Source organism: Perissodus microlepis, chromosome 7 (assembly GCF_051167445.1).
Source record: "Perissodus microlepis isolate ML-2025 ecotype Zambia chromosome 7, ASM5116744v1, whole genome shotgun sequence".
In the NCBI taxonomy this organism is placed as follows: Eukaryota; Metazoa; Chordata; class Actinopteri; order Cichliformes; family Cichlidae; genus Perissodus; species Perissodus microlepis.
Genome location: NC_140467.1, coordinates 19390012 through 19406671, shown reverse-complemented (window position 1 = coordinate 19406671; position 16660 = coordinate 19390012). Strand labels below are relative to the sequence as shown.

Below are 16660 nucleotides of genomic sequence, written 5' to 3'. Positions count from 1 at the left end.
TAATTAAAGATCTGGTTGTTCATCTTTTTCTTTTTGTTTTGCATATTTTAATCAATATTTTATTGTGTTGTGGTTCGCAGTGTTTTGTGTTGTTTTATTTTGAATTGGTTTAAAAGGAAAAAAGCTGAAAATGTAATTGCAAATAGTTGTTTTTTGTACTTTATATATATATATTTTTTTTACATTTTGTGTGCTGTGAATAAATAAAATAATATTTATATAATAAACATTTATAAATAAAAAGCACATTTTTTACAGTAGTAGTTCATTTTGTGCATCATTTTATATTGTTGTTAATAATACATTATTTAAAGCAACAAATCAACCCGAAGAGCCGCTTCGGAGCTGAAAGAGCCGGAGCTGAGCTGAAATGAGCCGGAATTCCCATCACTAGTCTGGATAGCAGCTGTGAGACGAGCTGATATTCAGTTCTCTTCCATCTCCAAATATCCGTTGGTGCTCCAGACATTTTCATTCCGGTAAGTTCTAAATATGTTCATATAGCCTATTAGTTTTATTTTCGATGCACTCTGAGGTCATAGCAATTGATGAAACACATCGTGACTGGGTTCCAGCAAGGGACACTCCGAAATCCCTGCTTCAAACATACCACCATGCCAATCAGATTACTTCTTCCATGTGAGGGTGAAGAGGTGACCCTTCTGGATAAAAATGGTGAAGGTTTGCTGCGTTTTGGTGAACGGTGTGGTAGTAAAACCAGGGAAAATGAAACTTGCTCTTGTTAAATATTGATATATAATATTAATATTAAATATTAATATATAATATATATTATAAGTCTTGTGCTGTATAAATAGCGGTAATTTTTAAAATGATACAGTAAATTAAGTAGTGTTAGTAGTGACGGATATCATGTAAATGCTGTCATGATTTTGTGTAAACATTTTGTCATTTGTAAACTATAAATGACATGGATTCTACATTGTAACTGATCTTATGTTCTATAAAGTGGTTTTAATTTTAAAAAAGGGCAAAAATTAGTTTGTTTCTTCATTCATCTTTTGAACAGTGGGACTCAGTCAGTACATATTCAGTAAATGCAAATTATTTACATGGCAGTGCACTTCAGGCATAAATCTAGACCCCTAGATAAAACATTATGGGTCATTCCCACAACCCACAGCTTTACTGTATTCCAGCAAAGTATCCAATAGCGGTGACAACTCCTCCAAATTAGCAGGTGGGATTTTTCTTTTTTGAGGACGGCTCCTTTTACCTTTCAATACGGATGGTCTGTTTACGTTTTGATTGAGAGCCTTTTTTTGGGCAGCTGAAGAAGAGAAGTCTATCTTATGGCCAACCTCTGGCTGTATCTTGGTCACATTACCCAGCAAAACCCAGTATGCAGGTTCATCTGTAACAGTCCTTGTGCCACAGATCCGCACTGTTGCTTCTACTTTAAACAGAAAAGCAGTGACATGGGTGCAGGTCTCCACGACTCCGGCCTTACAGGTGCAGTGGGCGGCTTCAACCTTCCCTGTGATGCTCACAATGACCCATGGCTGCAATGCTGGTTCATTCAGTCTATGAGAGTGCAGGACCTGAAACACACACAGACAAAGTTAATTTAAAGACAAGGACTTTAATGAGCCAAGGCCGACATAATCTCAATATTTTGAAGATTAGTACAAAGGAAAAGTATAATACAATTAATGATATTAAAAATGAAGGTATAATTCAATATAGACATGCAGAAATGGGAGAAAATTTATTGATAGTTAAAAATATTCAAGATAAGATCATTGCTGAGAATATGAGGGATGTGGTGTGGCTTATCTCTCTCGGGCGTCTCCCGGTAAATTGTGATGAAGATGAGACCCTTGAGCATCTCTTGTGGGACTATCGAGATAAGAAGGAGAATGAGAAACTGGTTATGAGGTCTTTTGTCTCTTTCTCCACTGTAAGAGGTAGCAAGGGAGTGTGAAACTTTCTTTGGGGGGAAAAACCAAAGGTGTGAAACAGCTGTGTACTGCTTTTTGTTCCTGTAAGTGGTATTTAACTGAGAGCCATACTAGGCTCCGGGCGGGACTCTGCTCATCGTCTGCCCCGCGATGATGCATTCCCTCACCTGTTCTTGTTTTGATTAAAGAATGTTAGCTACCGCTCACCGCTTGTCTGCAGGCCTTATTAAATGGAAAACTTCCACAACACATCTCATCTGGTCTCATCTGACCAGAGTATTTCACAGATTTGTCTAAATGTTGTTCAGCAAAGCTTAAAAGTTCTTAAACTCTTCTGATATTTCTTTTCACTCTTCTGTGTCCTGACCTCCAGTGTCTTGATTTTTCTTGCCTTTTTTGCATCTCCATTTTCTCATGGGCTCAGATTTTTTTCCCTATACTGTTTTTCATTATAACATAAAACTTATGGACATCTACTGGCTGGATTGTTGCCTACATCTGGTGAGAATTTCATGTCAATACCACCGTTCAAAATATATTTACTTAGAAAATTGGTAAAGCATTCAATATTTATTTTTATCAAACTTCCTTCTTTTGATTATGTGAATGACGCAAATAGCTGAACCAAGCACAGCACAGCACAAATGTGAAACTAACCACCAACGTCGGCTTTCAACTCCTGTATACTGGGAACTTGGCTGTTAATGGAATTTGAGTACGGACCTCACATAATTACAGACGGCTGAGGGCAATGACCGACATGTTTCGTGATACTGGAACTGAAGATTCAGTTGTTTTGGTAGAGTCTGAGGAGAGGCACGATGAACTTCAAAGTAGGAAAACTTTTTAATTTCCATTTCGTTTTGTGTCTGTGTAGCTGTGTGTGTGTGTGTGTGTAGCAATGCTGTCTGTTTTTATGAGGCTGTTGCACAATGGGGGCATCTTGTGCAAGACTGTTTCTTGAAGTTTCTCTGCCATATATTGAAGTTGTGACATAAGAATCTTTATGTTTCTCTTTGGTTGTAATTGGTGTAATTGGTGGTGCAGTATTGGTAAGGGTAGTACAGTTTTCAGAAGAAGTAATCTGCATTTGTTCTGTGCTCACTTACAGAAAAGCAATCAAGATAGTAAATGTAGGCTTCAGAATTGGGGGAAGGGCGGTAGGTGATGTTTATGTGCTCAAGCCCACTGACACTCAGCAGATTCATCCACTATAGTCAGACCTGTTAAATGGCTTCATGTAAAAAGCAGAAGAGAGATTTTATCACTGTGCGTAAGCAAATTTTTGATGTCACTGCATGCTAACTTAGTTTGTATCACCGACTGTGAGTGCAGAATCCTCAGAAAATCGTGTGTTCTGTCCCAAAACATGTTTCATATTCATATCATTTACATTATTTATTTATATTTATTAATTTATTCAGTGAATTTCAATTTCACAATTCAAAGATTTAAAAAAATAAATTAGGTGAGAGGACATAGCAACCTTTTTGGAAAGTTGGACCCCTGGACCCCAGAGACACAGCTGTTACTGTTCAGTTTCTGATAGAGCCAACTGCTTTAACTCCCTCACTGCCCAAAGACTTCAAAAATGAAATGATCAATGTCAGTAACTCTTTTCAACATCTTCCCTCTCTCCAAACTGCAGCTGAGGTCAGACCAGTGAGAGCAATGAAACCTCCAGCTTATGTTCCAATGCAGGCGAGGACCTATGATGGGCCCTCTGGACAGCCTGGAGGATCTGTATTGGTTCAGCACACCAGTGTGAACATCGTCACTGAGCCTCCAAAGGACCATTTTATCTGGTCCCTCCTCTGCTTTCTCTACTCACACCCTTGTTGTTGTCTTGGACTTGCAGCTCTCATTTATTCTATCAAGGTGTGTTTGTATGCAAATATATACCTGCCTGCCTACCATATCTTAATATACATTGATTTACCATATAAATCAAGCTACATGATCATGGCATCGAACACAACAAACACCAAAACTGAAGTGCAAAAAACTGACTGATAAAAATAGAGATAAATGATTTGATGAAAGAAATATCTTAAATATGTTATACAGTTTACATTATTTCCTACACTGATAGTAACAAGGAAACTATATGGGCACAAAAAACAGGCTACTGGGATTATTATTATAATTGCTTGTGTTTACTAAAAACAGGAAGCGTAACTTTTCCAGAAAATTAAATGCTATGCTTAACATTTTCAGTTTCAATTTACATTGGGATAAAGATGATTACACTATTACAGTCTATATGTTTCTGTCCTTCTAGGCCAGAGATCGGAAGGTGGCCGGAGATCTGGAGGGTGCACGACGTCATGGGCTCACTGCCCGTGAGCTTAACATTGCCGCCACCGTCCTGTTTGTCATTGGATTTGTGATTTTAATCTTAATTAAAGTTCTGTGACTGCAAATCTATCTGATTATGCTCACAGAGAACCGTACTATTATCATTTACACCGAGATTAAGTTAGTTGCTTCTTTGACTTGTTATTAAGCCTCAAATTCTGTAAAGAAAAACACAGCTTCAGACCCATTGTTTAATTTCAGAAATAGGGGTATGTTCTAATAGTTCATTTTGCTTAGTCTCTCAGTTAGGAACTGTGGCGGTCATTATAAAAGCTGCTCCGATTATCCAAATACTAAGGAAAGGTGCTTCGGTGCTTCCTTTGTTGCTTCCGTTAGCACTGGTCATCCTTAGTCATCCTTTATAAAAAGGGAGGAGAAAAAGGCGTCCCATAATTCATTGCAACAGACCATTTGGCCATTCATGAAAACAATGAATATAATAAACAAAGTTGCGCAGATCATGTAAATGTGGTCGGCCACCAGTGGTTCTCCAAGTGATCCTGTCTCCAAATCTTAGAGAAAATTGTTTATTGCCAATTGATCGATTTTTTAAAAATGAGAATGGTATCTTAGAGGTGTCCCAAACAGGTTTTAAAAACCTCCATAGCACTAAGTCACCACTCTTATAGATTTTTAATGATATCTTTCTTACCTGTAATTCTGGTAATCATGTTGTTCTTGTCCTCTTTGACCTAACAGCTGCTTTTGACACTGTAGACTACAACATTTTACTGTCCCGCTTACACCATCTTGCAAGGCATTTATGATGCTGTTTTGAATTGGTTTAGGTCTTATCTTTCTGACAGAACTTTTAGTGTTAACTTTTTAGGATTTGAGTCATTTTCAGCCGCTTTTCAGTTAGGGGTCCTGCAGGGCTCAATTTTAGGGCCTTTGCTTTTTTCATTATATTTACAACTCTTGTGAACCATCCTCAGAAGGCATGGAATATCCTTCCACTGTTATGCTGGTGACTGCCAGATTTATCTCCCTCTGAAGCAGAAAGATGCGTTCTCTATTAAACCACTTCTAGCATGTCTAGAAGATATTAAATCTTGGATGTCCCTAAACTTTTTAAAGATGTAATTCAAGCAAAATTGAGGTGACTATGTTTGACTATTGATTTGGGACCCCTGGCAGAGTATTTTAAACCTGTTGTTACTAACCTGGGTTTTAAGATGGACAGTAATTTTAAATTGAACACTCAAATTAGGGCTACTGTCAAGTACAGTTTTTATCATTTAAGGCGCTTTATCCAGGCCGGATTTTGAAACAGTAATCCATGCTTTTATTTCATCTCGTTTAGATTACTCTAATGCACTGTATTTTGGAGTTAGTTTCTTCTCTCTCATCTGCAGGTGGTTCAAAGCCTGTTGCACTACTTTTAACAGAACTTGCAAAAGAGAGCACATAACTCCCATCTTTGCTTCACTCCATTGGCTGCCTGTACATCTTAGAGTTCATTGTAAAATTCTAATATTTCTTTTTAAATGTTTAAACAGTCTTGCCCCACCTTACCTCTCTGAGCTTCTTCGTCCTTAATCACCCCCTGGGTCTCCTAATCTCTGGAACAATCTGCCCCAGCACATTAGAGAGGCCCCTTCATTGTACTCTTTTAAAACACGTCTTAAAACCAATTTTTACTTGTTGGCGTATGACACAGTATGACCCTGATTTTGTTGTTTTAGTGTAATCTAATGTGCTGATTTTATTGTCTTGAATGCAGTTCTAATTATCATTTTATACTATTTTATTTTTGCTATTTGTGCTGATTTTATTATTTTAAAATTAATTCTAACCATCATTTTACATGTGACTTCTTGCTTATCTTTATTCATTGTATCGTTTTTGGCATATCAAATGTACATCACTTTGTTTTCAGCTGGGAGCTGTTCCGAAAGTGATATATTAATAAATTTCTTGCTTGCTTATGTTCTTCCCTCCACTTAGATTTAATAGTAACTGATGGCCAGGGGATGTCAGCATTTGGTCTGTATAAATATTATGACACAATGAACCTTTATCAAATCAATTTCTTAATTTAAAAAAAGTTTTATTATGAGATTAGATTTGGCCATTTATGGTAAGAGGTACATTACATACCCTAAACTAGGGATGGACCGATCCGATATTGTGTATCGGTATCAGTATCGATACTAACCTAAATTACTACATCGGATATCGGAGGGAAATAAAAAACTGTAATCCGATCTATTAAATATCACAAAAGCACCTCACAAAACTTGCGACATGGCGTAACTCAGCTCATTACCTTAGCTTGTCGGAGGAGTATGTGGAGGAGTATTATCTGAATATTACACCCAAAGTTTTAATCTGATGTAAAATGTATAGAAGTCTATTACTGTATATATTAACTATTAAGTCTAATATATACCCTAGTAAGCTATAGTACTTTTTCCTTTGGGAAGGTACCATCTGTGCAGTTTGCAATTCTGTTGAAGAAAGATGTTGAATCGATTTAAATATTGTAGAAAAATAATTGATTTCTGTGCATTTCTTTTTTACAGGTACATTAAATTAAAGTTGATTACGTCATCACGAGGCGGAGGGTGGGGGGTGGTTCCCTATTTTTTTTTGCAGGGAGTTTGCAACCCTATCAGTTAGGTTGTTTAATATTTCTGCTAAGTACTCTTTAAAATACCAGAATAGGGAGGATGGAGTAGGTTTAAGTTTATTAGATTGATCAGTATTGCTGAACTATGAAATATTTTGGGTGCAGTGTGTTTTTGCATACAGATATAACAGAATAGCTTCAGTGTTTTGTTTTTTAAAACTTAAGTATGAACTTATACAAAATGCAGCTAGATATTAAAAACAGTTTTATTGATTAAAAAATACACTATATCGGCTTCATATCGGTATCGACAGATATCCAAATTTATGATATCGGTATCGGACATAAAAATGTGGTATCAGACCATCTCTACCTTAAACCACAGTATTTAACATTGTCCCCGGAAAACTACAAACAAATCATTAACTTGAAAACTTAACATAACAACATAGTGTGTTAAGTGGCAGTTGTGTTTGTTTGGTAATTAATTATGTCTTTATTGTATTTATTGATCAGACCTACCCTACTATGAGTGTTTTGTCTTGCAAAAGTCAGGCCTCAACAACTGTGTTTTGCTTCTTCTCCATCTCATTTGTATTTTATCTGTTTCACCACCAAGTGGCCAAACTCGCACTCTCTAAGATTGCGTTAAACAGTCTGGTCTAAAGATCCACTTCTAAAATGTCCATTTGATATTATTACATTAATTATAAACTTATGGAGTTACAAATTACAAAATTAGTTAGAAAATATAACGATAAAGAAAAATGGTGTTTGGTGATATTTGGTGAGTTGGCAGATCATTTCAACAGCTCAAAAATATCAACAAACGAACCTTTTCAGTGCTTTAAATGAAAATGTACATTACTGTATTTCCCAGGGAAAAATCATGTCTGACACATGAACTTGTACAGGGCGAAAGGCCTGTATATCCTGGAAAGATAATAAATCACGGGGCTAACACTGAGTTAGATCTTATTGAGTTGAGCTGGCTAAGTTCACAAAGGGCAGAGAAACACAGAGCAGCATCAGCACAGTTTAGTTGATCATAGCCTGTACACCAGGTTAAATATGCTGGAGCTGACAGTACAAATTATCATGATAATTTATTTCTATGTAATTATATTCCCTATATGTCCAATCTTAGGGTGCTCCCACCAGCCAAACCCCACTTTAAGGCAGAGGTTCCCAAAGTGCGGGGCCCGCCCCGCAGAGCCATTGAGAGGGGGGGGGGTATGAAAAAAAAAGAAAAAAAAAAGAAAGCTTGGACACTGCTAGCATAATGGACAGGTTTTTGATGGGGCTCCCACACAAATGCAAAGCAGGAGATGAAGCATCGCTGAATATGTTTCCAAACCAACTTCCTTCTAAGCCAAAGACTAGAAAATATGGTGAAGCATATCTTCCCTCTGGCTTCACCTGCACAAGTGCCAAGGTAGGTCTCCCCTGCAGAATTGGGTTTCCCTGCGTTCGAGCATGGGCTCTCCAAATCACGGACAAACAGTATCCCACATTCTTGATTTTTAGTTCACAAACACTTCTTGTAATGACTAACTACTCCTGACGTTTTGGAGCCGTTAGCTCTTTATACAGTAAAGTTACAGTGGGATACAAATGATATCGTGCTCATCCTGCCACAATTTGTTCCCCCGGTTCAAATCATGGACAAACAGTATCCCACAGTTGTTTATGTTTTTTTAACCCATTTTGCAGAGGCATTGAAAAATGTAGCTTTAGCTCTTTCCACAGACTTTCAGCTGGATTCAGGTCAAGTGATTGGCTGGGTCTGGCTTTATTTTCTTTCTCTAAAAAAAGCTGAAAGTGAGCAGATTTTTATCAAGATAGTCTTTGTATATTTTTAATTTCATCCTTCCTTCAATTATACGAAGCCTGTCAGTCCCGCTTGCTGAAAAACATCCCTACACCATCATATTCTAACCTCCAGATTCCACTTGGTCTGGTGTTTGTGGAGTGATATGCAGTGCCTTTTGACCTCCAAACATGGTGTGTATTGTAGCATCTCATCTGGTCTGATCTGACCATACTATATTCTCAGAGTATTTCACAGGCTTGTCTAAATGTTGTTCAGCAAAGTTTAAACGCTCTTCAACTTGCTTTTTCTTCAGCAATGGAATCTTGCATGGTGCATAAAGGTCACAGTGGTTGACCTCATTACTTATTGTCTTTGAAACAATTTTCCATGCTGATTCCAGATCTTTCTGTAGTGCTCCACAGGTGCACTACTTTCTTGGCAACTGGATAACTCTTCTGGTAATTCTTTTCACTCCTCTGTGTCCTGACCTCCAGTGTCATGATTTTTCTTGCCTTTTTTGCATCTCCATTTCCTCGTGTGTTCAAAATTCTTTCCCTGTACTGTTTCTCATTAGAACACATAATTTATGGACATCTACTGGATGGATTGGTACTGACATCTGCTGAGAATTTCATGTCAATACCACCTTTCAAAATATATTTACTTAGAAAAGTGTTCAATGTTTGTTTTACCTTCTGTATCTGATTGTCACTGTAACAACAAAGGCTGTGTTGAACTTCCTTCCTTATCCTGTTTGATCATGCCAATGACGCAAATTCCTGAACCCACACAGCACAACACAAATGTGAAACGAAACCAACGTCTGCTTTCAATTCCTGTATGCTGAGCACGCTGTTACGCTCACATAATTACAGACGGCTGAGTCTAATGACTGACATGTTTCGTGATACTGGAAACGAAGATCGGGTTGTCTTAGTAGAGTCTGAGGAGAGGCACAGTGAACTTCAAAGTAGGAAAACTTTTTAATTTCCATTTCCTTTTGTGTCTGTGTAGCTGTGTGTGTGTAGCAATGCTGTCTGTTTTCACGATGAGGCTGTTGCACAATGGAGGAATCTTGTGAAAGACTTTTTCTTGAAGTTTCTCTGCCATATATTGAAGATGTGACATAAGAATCTTTATGTTTCTCTTTGGTTGTAATCAAAATTGAATTTTGTGGCTGTGGTGGTTAGTACAGTTTTCAGAAGACGACATCTGCATTTGTTCTGTGTTAAATGTAGGCTTCAGAATTGGGGGAGGGGCGGTAGGTGATGTTTATGTGCTCAAGCCCTCTGACACTCAGCATATTTCATCCAGCATGTCAGACCCGTTAAATGTAAAAAGCAGAAGAGAGATTTTATCACTGTGCGTAAGCAGATTTTTGATGTCACTTCATTTTAACTTCGTTTGTGTCACCAACTGTGAGTCCAGAATCCTCAAAATATCGTGTGCTTTGTCCCAAACCATTTACTCACAGTCATATTATTTACATTGTTTATTTATATTTATTAATTTATTCAGTGAATTCATAATTCAAAGATTTAGGAAAAATTCAGTTGCGAGGACACAACAACCTTTTGGAAATACCTGGACCCCAGAGACACAGCTGTTACTGTTCAGTTTCTAACAGAGACAACTGCTTTAACTCCCTCACTGCCCAAAGACTTCAAAAATGAAATGATCAATGTCAGTAACTCTTTTCAACATCTTCCCTCTCTCCAAACTGCAGCTGAGGTCAGACCAGTGAGAGCAATGAAACCTCCAGCTTATGTTCCAATGCAGGTGAGGACCTATGATGGGCCCTCTGGACAGCCTGGAGGATCTGTATTGGTTCAGCACACCAGTGTGAACATCGTCACTGAGCCTCCAAAGGACCATATTATCTGGTCCCTCCTCTGCTTTGCCTACTCAAACCCCTGTTGTCTTGGACTTGCAGCTCTCATTTATTCTATCAAGGTGAGGTTAATTAAATCAGTTTTTTGAGCATCTGTTATTCTTCTGAGTGTTTGTGTCTGTGTGTGTGCATTTGTGTGCTTGAATAAATATATCAGTTTTTAACTATCTGCTTACTATGACCTACATTATATTGATTTGACCATATAGATCAAGTTAATATCCATGAACTCCAACTACACTTTTACAATCTATATGCTTCCGTCCTTTTAGGCCAGAGACCGGAAGGTGGTTGGAGATTTGGAGGGTGCACGGCATTATGGGGCCACTGCTCGCCAGCTTAACATCACTTCCACAGTCCTGGTTGCCCTTGGACTCCTGTTATTCATTATTACGATGATAGTTGTATTGGAAGGGGTATATCATTAAGCTCTCAAAGTAACAAACCCTGCCAAAACGCTTCCTTTTAACAGATTGCAGTGCATTGCTTGCTGCTGTGACTTATCATTAAAGAATTTGGATGAGAAATATTAACATCAATTTTATTATCAGTCTTCATTGTGAGATTTTGACTATGATTTGTCTCTGTTGGCATGTCTTTTGTTTGGAAAAGATAACATTTCATATATATTGTTTTTTCATATTTCAGTGAAGGTAAATGTATATAAAGATGATTTTTGGCCAATTAAATTAATGTTTGTGCCTATCTATCTACACCCAGGTGAAAAATAAGCACACTGCATTTGGCGTCTGCTAAATTACATACGGAACAATGAATGACAGTATACGGAATTCTTCTTTGTTCACAAAAAACTTTTTTCTGTAGCTGTGGATCATGCTGCATATTCACTGACGGGGATCTCAGCTCATTCATGGCAGGAAAATCTTTTTATTGAGAGGTTTCATTTTCCACTCACTAATATTCCACAGAAACAGTGTGGACATTTCATCCCCTTAGAATTTGTTCGATTTAGAGAATTTAGAGTTGATTTGTATGCTATGTTATAATAAATATAATCTTTGAGATTTAAATGGTGTTGGACTGTAACTCATTAAAAAATGTATTTCCTAGGGTTGGGTTTTTTGTTTGTTTTTTAGATTCCATCAATTTCTAGGAGCTCTTGTAGCCTCGATAGCAATTCCTTCTTCCTTTTTAGAAATGAATATTGTAGTTTAATATCTTAGAATGGAAATAGTCTACTTCTGAGGAATTGTTGTTTTCAGGTTTATTTCCAGTTGAGTAGATTTTTTGGTCGTTACACTAAACTGACCATCTTAACTCAATAAATGTATCACACTTGGGAATCTTCTTCTTTCACTGCCCACTTTAGGAGTTGCAACAGCAGATCATCTTTCTCCAGCTCACCCCATCCCTTGCATCCTCCTCTGTTACACCAACTCTCCTTCACTATACTCTTGAATCTTTTCTGTGGTCTTCCTATTTACTTATGAAGCCATACTACTACTCACTGATGGTCACCTCTCTCTCCGTAAACTTTTTTCACCAACTCTTTCCTGCAGCTTCAATATATGGCACAGTTTTGCACATCTCCCTTGTCCTTAAAAACTGGAACCAGTCCACTTCTTCTCCATTCCTCTGCCATCCTCTCACTCTTCCCAGGAGGGTGGCACGGATGCCCCTCCGGTGGTCCTCCTTGGGGTCTCACACTCTGGGGCCTGGATCTCCTCCATGCCTGCTTCATGCCCTGGGGGACTGGGCTATGACTCCCCATACCCTCTAGCAGATCGTTACATGGAGAAACGTTTTGAATACAAGCGTGCACAACAACATTCAGTATTTAGTATTAACTTTTATTTACTGTTAGCTAGATTATTGTGATGGTGTTGTGTTTATAATGTTGCTCTTTCTTTGCTTGTTTTCTCTTTTTTCCTTTTTTTTTTTCTCTCAACGGGTGATCCAGGAGATTTCTTTCTTTGTAAGTGCCCTTTCTCACTGTCCCGCTTCTCCTCTGTTTTTCTTTTCCTTCATCTTTCTTTCTCCCTTTCCTATCCCCCAGCCATGTCTGTCCCATCTGTAACAACTGAAAATAAAATAAAACAAAAATAAATAGTAACAAAAAGGTCGATCAAATGGACCAATATGGCATGGCGGTGATGCTCCACTTGGTAAAGTAAATCCTTCCTGGCTGTCAGACAACAATTCTGACAGCTAAAGAACAGGACAGGCAAAAAAAAAAAAAAAAAGGATTGCGTCAAACGCACCCCTATGATATGCACCGTATTTTGGATGGAATCCAATAGAATGATACTCCCGGCGGTAACACACATTCCAGCCATGTATTCCAGCCCTAACCCTAACCTTAATCCTAACTTAACCCTACCCATAACCTTATTCCTAACTGTCTCAGACCTTCGGACAGTGCACATCTCTATTGAGAGCCCTTCAACAGCCACAACTTCACTTTTTTTTTCTCTTTTCATGTGCTTCTCACCTGAGGAAAGCCAGATCTTGGCCAAAACATGGCAGTACAAGCACACGCATCATTGATTATTTTATTTGAGGAGTTTTAATGTATTTTTCCATTTCATTTTTGTTCATTAATAAATATATAAATAAAGTTTTATTTTCATATAAACACATAAAAATAAATTTATTAAATAACATACCAGATTAAATTTCATTTTATTTACTTAGAATAACAAAGCAAACAGGGAACACAAAGTACACACAAATAATAAACAACACAGGACGAAATCTCACGAAAAAACCAGGGCTCATAAATATTTTGTACTTGTAAATCAGGATTTGTATGTGTAAAAAGAATTTGTGTGTGCGTAAAAAAGATTTGTGTGAGGACTTAGCCAAAAAATACGTGTGAATAGTATGAATACAAGTATGAATTTTGACCCCATTTTTATTCTTTTCATCTGATTGGTCAATATCATGTCAATCACAAATTTAACTATCCAATCAGAGAACAGATGGGTTTGGCTATCGGAGGGGCGCTCTTTTGAACTGCAGGTCCTTGAAGGGTAATACAGTTTGAAGCTGGAGGATCTCTATATAAATATCCGATAGAAGCTAGGTCACGTCAGTGTTGCCAACTTAGCGACTTTGTCACTATATTTAGCGATTTTTCAGACCCCACTAGCGACTTTTTTTCTAAAAAGTGACTAGCGGCAAATCTGGAAACTTTTTCTAGTGTTATTGGAGACTTATTTATGATGACTTTTTGATGTGAAAACGCGTATCGCTCTTATGGACATTCCCACACACTCCAAAGGACACATTTTGGATCTTGTTTGCTGTACAGGTGTCACCCCTAAGAATTGTGCTGTATTGGACATGCCTTTTTCAGACCATAAATTAGTTTTATTCAGCGTTAGTCTCCCACTATACAAAAATAAACAAAACCGCTCAATTACTTTTAGAAATATTAGGGGCATTGAACTATTAGCTCTTTCCCATGGCATTAATAATTCACCTACCATTGATGCCTCCATAGACGACCTGGTATCTTACTATAACATTGAACTTATCAACTTCTTAGATACCTTGGCTCCCCAAAAAAACTCGAACTGTTTCTTTCTCTCGCTCTGCGCCATGGTATTTATCGGAACTTCGCCAACTTAAAGCTACTGGACGCCGCCTGGAACGTCTCTCCAGGAAAACAGGACTTACTATTCACAAAGACATGTATCTCAGTCATATACAACATTATAAAGAAGCTATTCATCATGCTAAATCTGCCTACTACACCTCTGTTATTGAATCCGCTGAAGGAAACACTCTCACGTTGTTTACTACATTGCATAATATTGTTAAAACCCCAGATATCTTTGCCATACATACACACTCTTTGTGTATGCATACACACAGTTTGCAACAAATTTGCAACCAAGATTGAGAATCTTTATCAACAACTGTCCTCGTCCTGTGAGATGGTCACTTGTTCTATCTGCATTTTCTATCTGCATTTTTTGTCCTTCTCAGCTGGCATCCTCTCTATCCCACTTTGAACTTCCCACAATAACTCAGCTATCTTCCATAATTACTAACTTAAAGTCATCATCGTGTAAACTTGATCCACTGCCGACTAATCTTGTTAAACTCTCATTCCCGTCTCTTGCCCCACTGATTGCTAATATCGTACACTCCTCTCTTAAATCTGGTTCTGTTCCTTCTTCTCTTAAAACTGCAATAATAATCCCAATACTGAAAAAGAATGGTTCAGATCCCTCCAATCTAAATAATTTCAGGCCAATTTCAAATCTCCCTTTCTTAGCAAAAATTCTGGAAAAGATAGTGGCTGCACAGGTTCATCGTCATCTTCCTGGAAATTACTTGTATGAACAGTTTCAGTCCGGCTTCTGTTCATGTCACAGTGCAGAAAAAGCCCTAGTAAAAATCACCAATGATCTTCTGCTTGCAGCTGACTCTGGACTTATATCCATCCTCATTCTCCTTGACTTTACAGCAGCTTTTGATACTATCTCCCACCGCATCCTTCTTCACAGATTAGCATCTATTGGCATCAATGGTACAGTCCTCGCCTGGTTTACCTCTTTCATCTCTCTGGTCGCTCACAGTTTGTTCAATTACTCCCTCACAGATCAGTATCTACTCCAGTTAATTCCGGTGTACCCCAAGGCTCTGTCCTGGGTCCTTTACTTTTTATCATCTATCTCCTACCCGTAGGTAATATTTTTAGGAAGCATAACCTCCAATTTCACTGCTATGCAGATGACACCCTGTTAAAAGTCCGCTTGTTCACTGTAACTGTTTTAGACTACGTTACCCATGATGCACCTCGGTATCTGTACTTCCGGTTGGGAACGTGTTCAGCGCAGTTCTGCACAGATGAGAGGTGTGTCAGAGGAGTAACGTATTTACTTGCATTCCTGTGTGAGTTAATACTGTGTGCGTGCTTACCATATGACCACACACACACACCCATATACACACTCACACCCCCTTTACCTGCATGTGAATACTGTAATGCCTCCCTACCAACGCTGTACATCCTGTTGATGTCATCTGCCACCTCCTTATTAAAGTTATTGGAACTACATCACTGTGGAGTACCATTCCTTCTGACCGAGGACAACTCAGTTGAAGCGTGATCGGCAATCAGTGCAAACAAATATTACACACCCAGCTCTACCTATCCTCAAAACCTACAGCTACTCTCCCACCTACATCCATTTCTGACTGTTTAAGTGAAATCAAGGTCTGGTTTACTCACAACTTTCTTAAACTTAATGGCAATAAAACAGAATTCATTTTAATAGGCACCAGATCAAAACTGACTACAGTTCCAACCAGTCTTTCATTATCCATTGATAACTCTGATGTCACACCCTCCCCCCAGGTTAAGAGCCTTGGTGTCATCCTTGATAGCACTCTGTCCTTCACACCACATATAAATAATATCACTCGGTCTTCCTACTTTCATCTCTGTAATATTAACCGCCTTCGTCCCTCACTCACTCCACACAGTACCTGCCATACTTGTCAATGCTCTTGTCACATCTCGTTTAGATTACTGTAATTCTCTTTTCTATGGTCTACCTCATAAATCCCTCCATAAATTAGCCCAAAATACAGCTGCTCGTATTATCTCCAGAACTAGATCCACTGAACATATAACAAACACCTGTTCTTAAACAGCTCCATTGGCTTCCAATTTGCCTCGGTGTCAATTTCAAGATCCTGCTTCTCACTTTTAAAGCGCTTCATAACTTTGCTCCTCCATATCTATCCGATCTTCTCCATACATACTCGCCCCTTTGTACACTCGACTCTTCTTCAGCTTCCCTTCTGTCTGTTCCATCTGCTTGCCTGACAACCATTGGACTCAGAGCCTTTAGTTGTTCTGCCCCGAGACTTTGGAATGCACTTCCACTTGTTCTCCGGACCACACACTGTCTCACCACTTTTAAATCACGTCTCAAAACTCATCTATTTAGAATTGCATACACCTGATCTGTCTTAGTCCATTTTTACCTTGCTCTGTTTTTATATTTGCTTTTATACTTTTATGACTGTCTATGTCTAAATTTTATTTTACCATGTTTAATATATTTTTTGCTGCTATTGCTCATGTGCTTTTGTACGGTGACCTTGAGGGTCTGAAAGGCGCC

At 38.2% G+C, this 16660-nt stretch overlaps 2 protein-coding genes across 2 annotated transcripts; both read left to right on the top strand.

Annotated features, from left to right (window-relative positions):
* The first annotated feature begins 2561 nt into the window (after positions 1-2561).
* On the top strand, positions 2562-7770 carry LOC146382974 (dispanin subfamily A member 2b-like). The gene is made up of 3 exons (XM_084934016.1): positions 2562-2755; positions 3571-3800; positions 4204-7770. The coding sequence occupies exons 1-3, from the start codon at positions 2674-2676 to the stop codon at positions 4336-4338; spliced, it is 447 nt and encodes a 148-aa protein (XP_084790142.1). The 5' UTR covers positions 2562-2673; the 3' UTR covers positions 4339-7770.
* Positions 7771-9454: 1684 nt separating this feature from the next.
* Positions 9455-11587, top strand: LOC146382973 (interferon-induced transmembrane protein 1-like). Its single transcript, XM_084934014.1, has 3 exons — positions 9455-9635; positions 10392-10618; positions 10829-11587. The coding sequence occupies exons 1-3, from the start codon at positions 9506-9508 to the stop codon at positions 10982-10984; spliced, it is 513 nt and encodes a 170-aa protein (XP_084790140.1). The 5' UTR covers positions 9455-9505; the 3' UTR covers positions 10985-11587.
* The last annotated feature ends 5073 nt before the right edge of the window (positions 11588-16660 follow it).

What these genes read in the sequence shown, in the direction of transcription:
- LOC146382974 (XM_084934016.1), top strand. Translation starts at nt 2,674, where the DNA reads ATGACCGACATGTTTCGTGATACTGGAACTGAAGATTCAGTTGTTTTG. An exon ending in GAGGCACGATGAACTTCAAA is followed by an intron (nt 2,756 to 3,570) that starts GTAGGAAAACTT and finishes TCCAAACTGCAG; the next exon opens with CTGAGGTCAGACCAGTGAGA. An exon ending in CTCTCATTTATTCTATCAAG is followed by an intron (nt 3,801 to 4,203) that starts GTGTGTTTGTAT and finishes CTGTCCTTCTAG; the next exon opens with GCCAGAGATCGGAAGGTGGC.
- LOC146382973 (XM_084934014.1), top strand. Translation starts at nt 9,506, where the DNA reads ATGCTGAGCACGCTGTTACGCTCACATAATTACAGACGGCTGAGTCTA. An exon ending in GAGGCACAGTGAACTTCAAA is followed by an intron (nt 9,636 to 10,391) that starts GTAGGAAAACTT and finishes TCCAAACTGCAG; the next exon opens with CTGAGGTCAGACCAGTGAGA. An exon ending in CTCTCATTTATTCTATCAAG is followed by an intron (nt 10,619 to 10,828) that starts GTGAGGTTAATT and finishes CCGTCCTTTTAG; the next exon opens with GCCAGAGACCGGAAGGTGGT.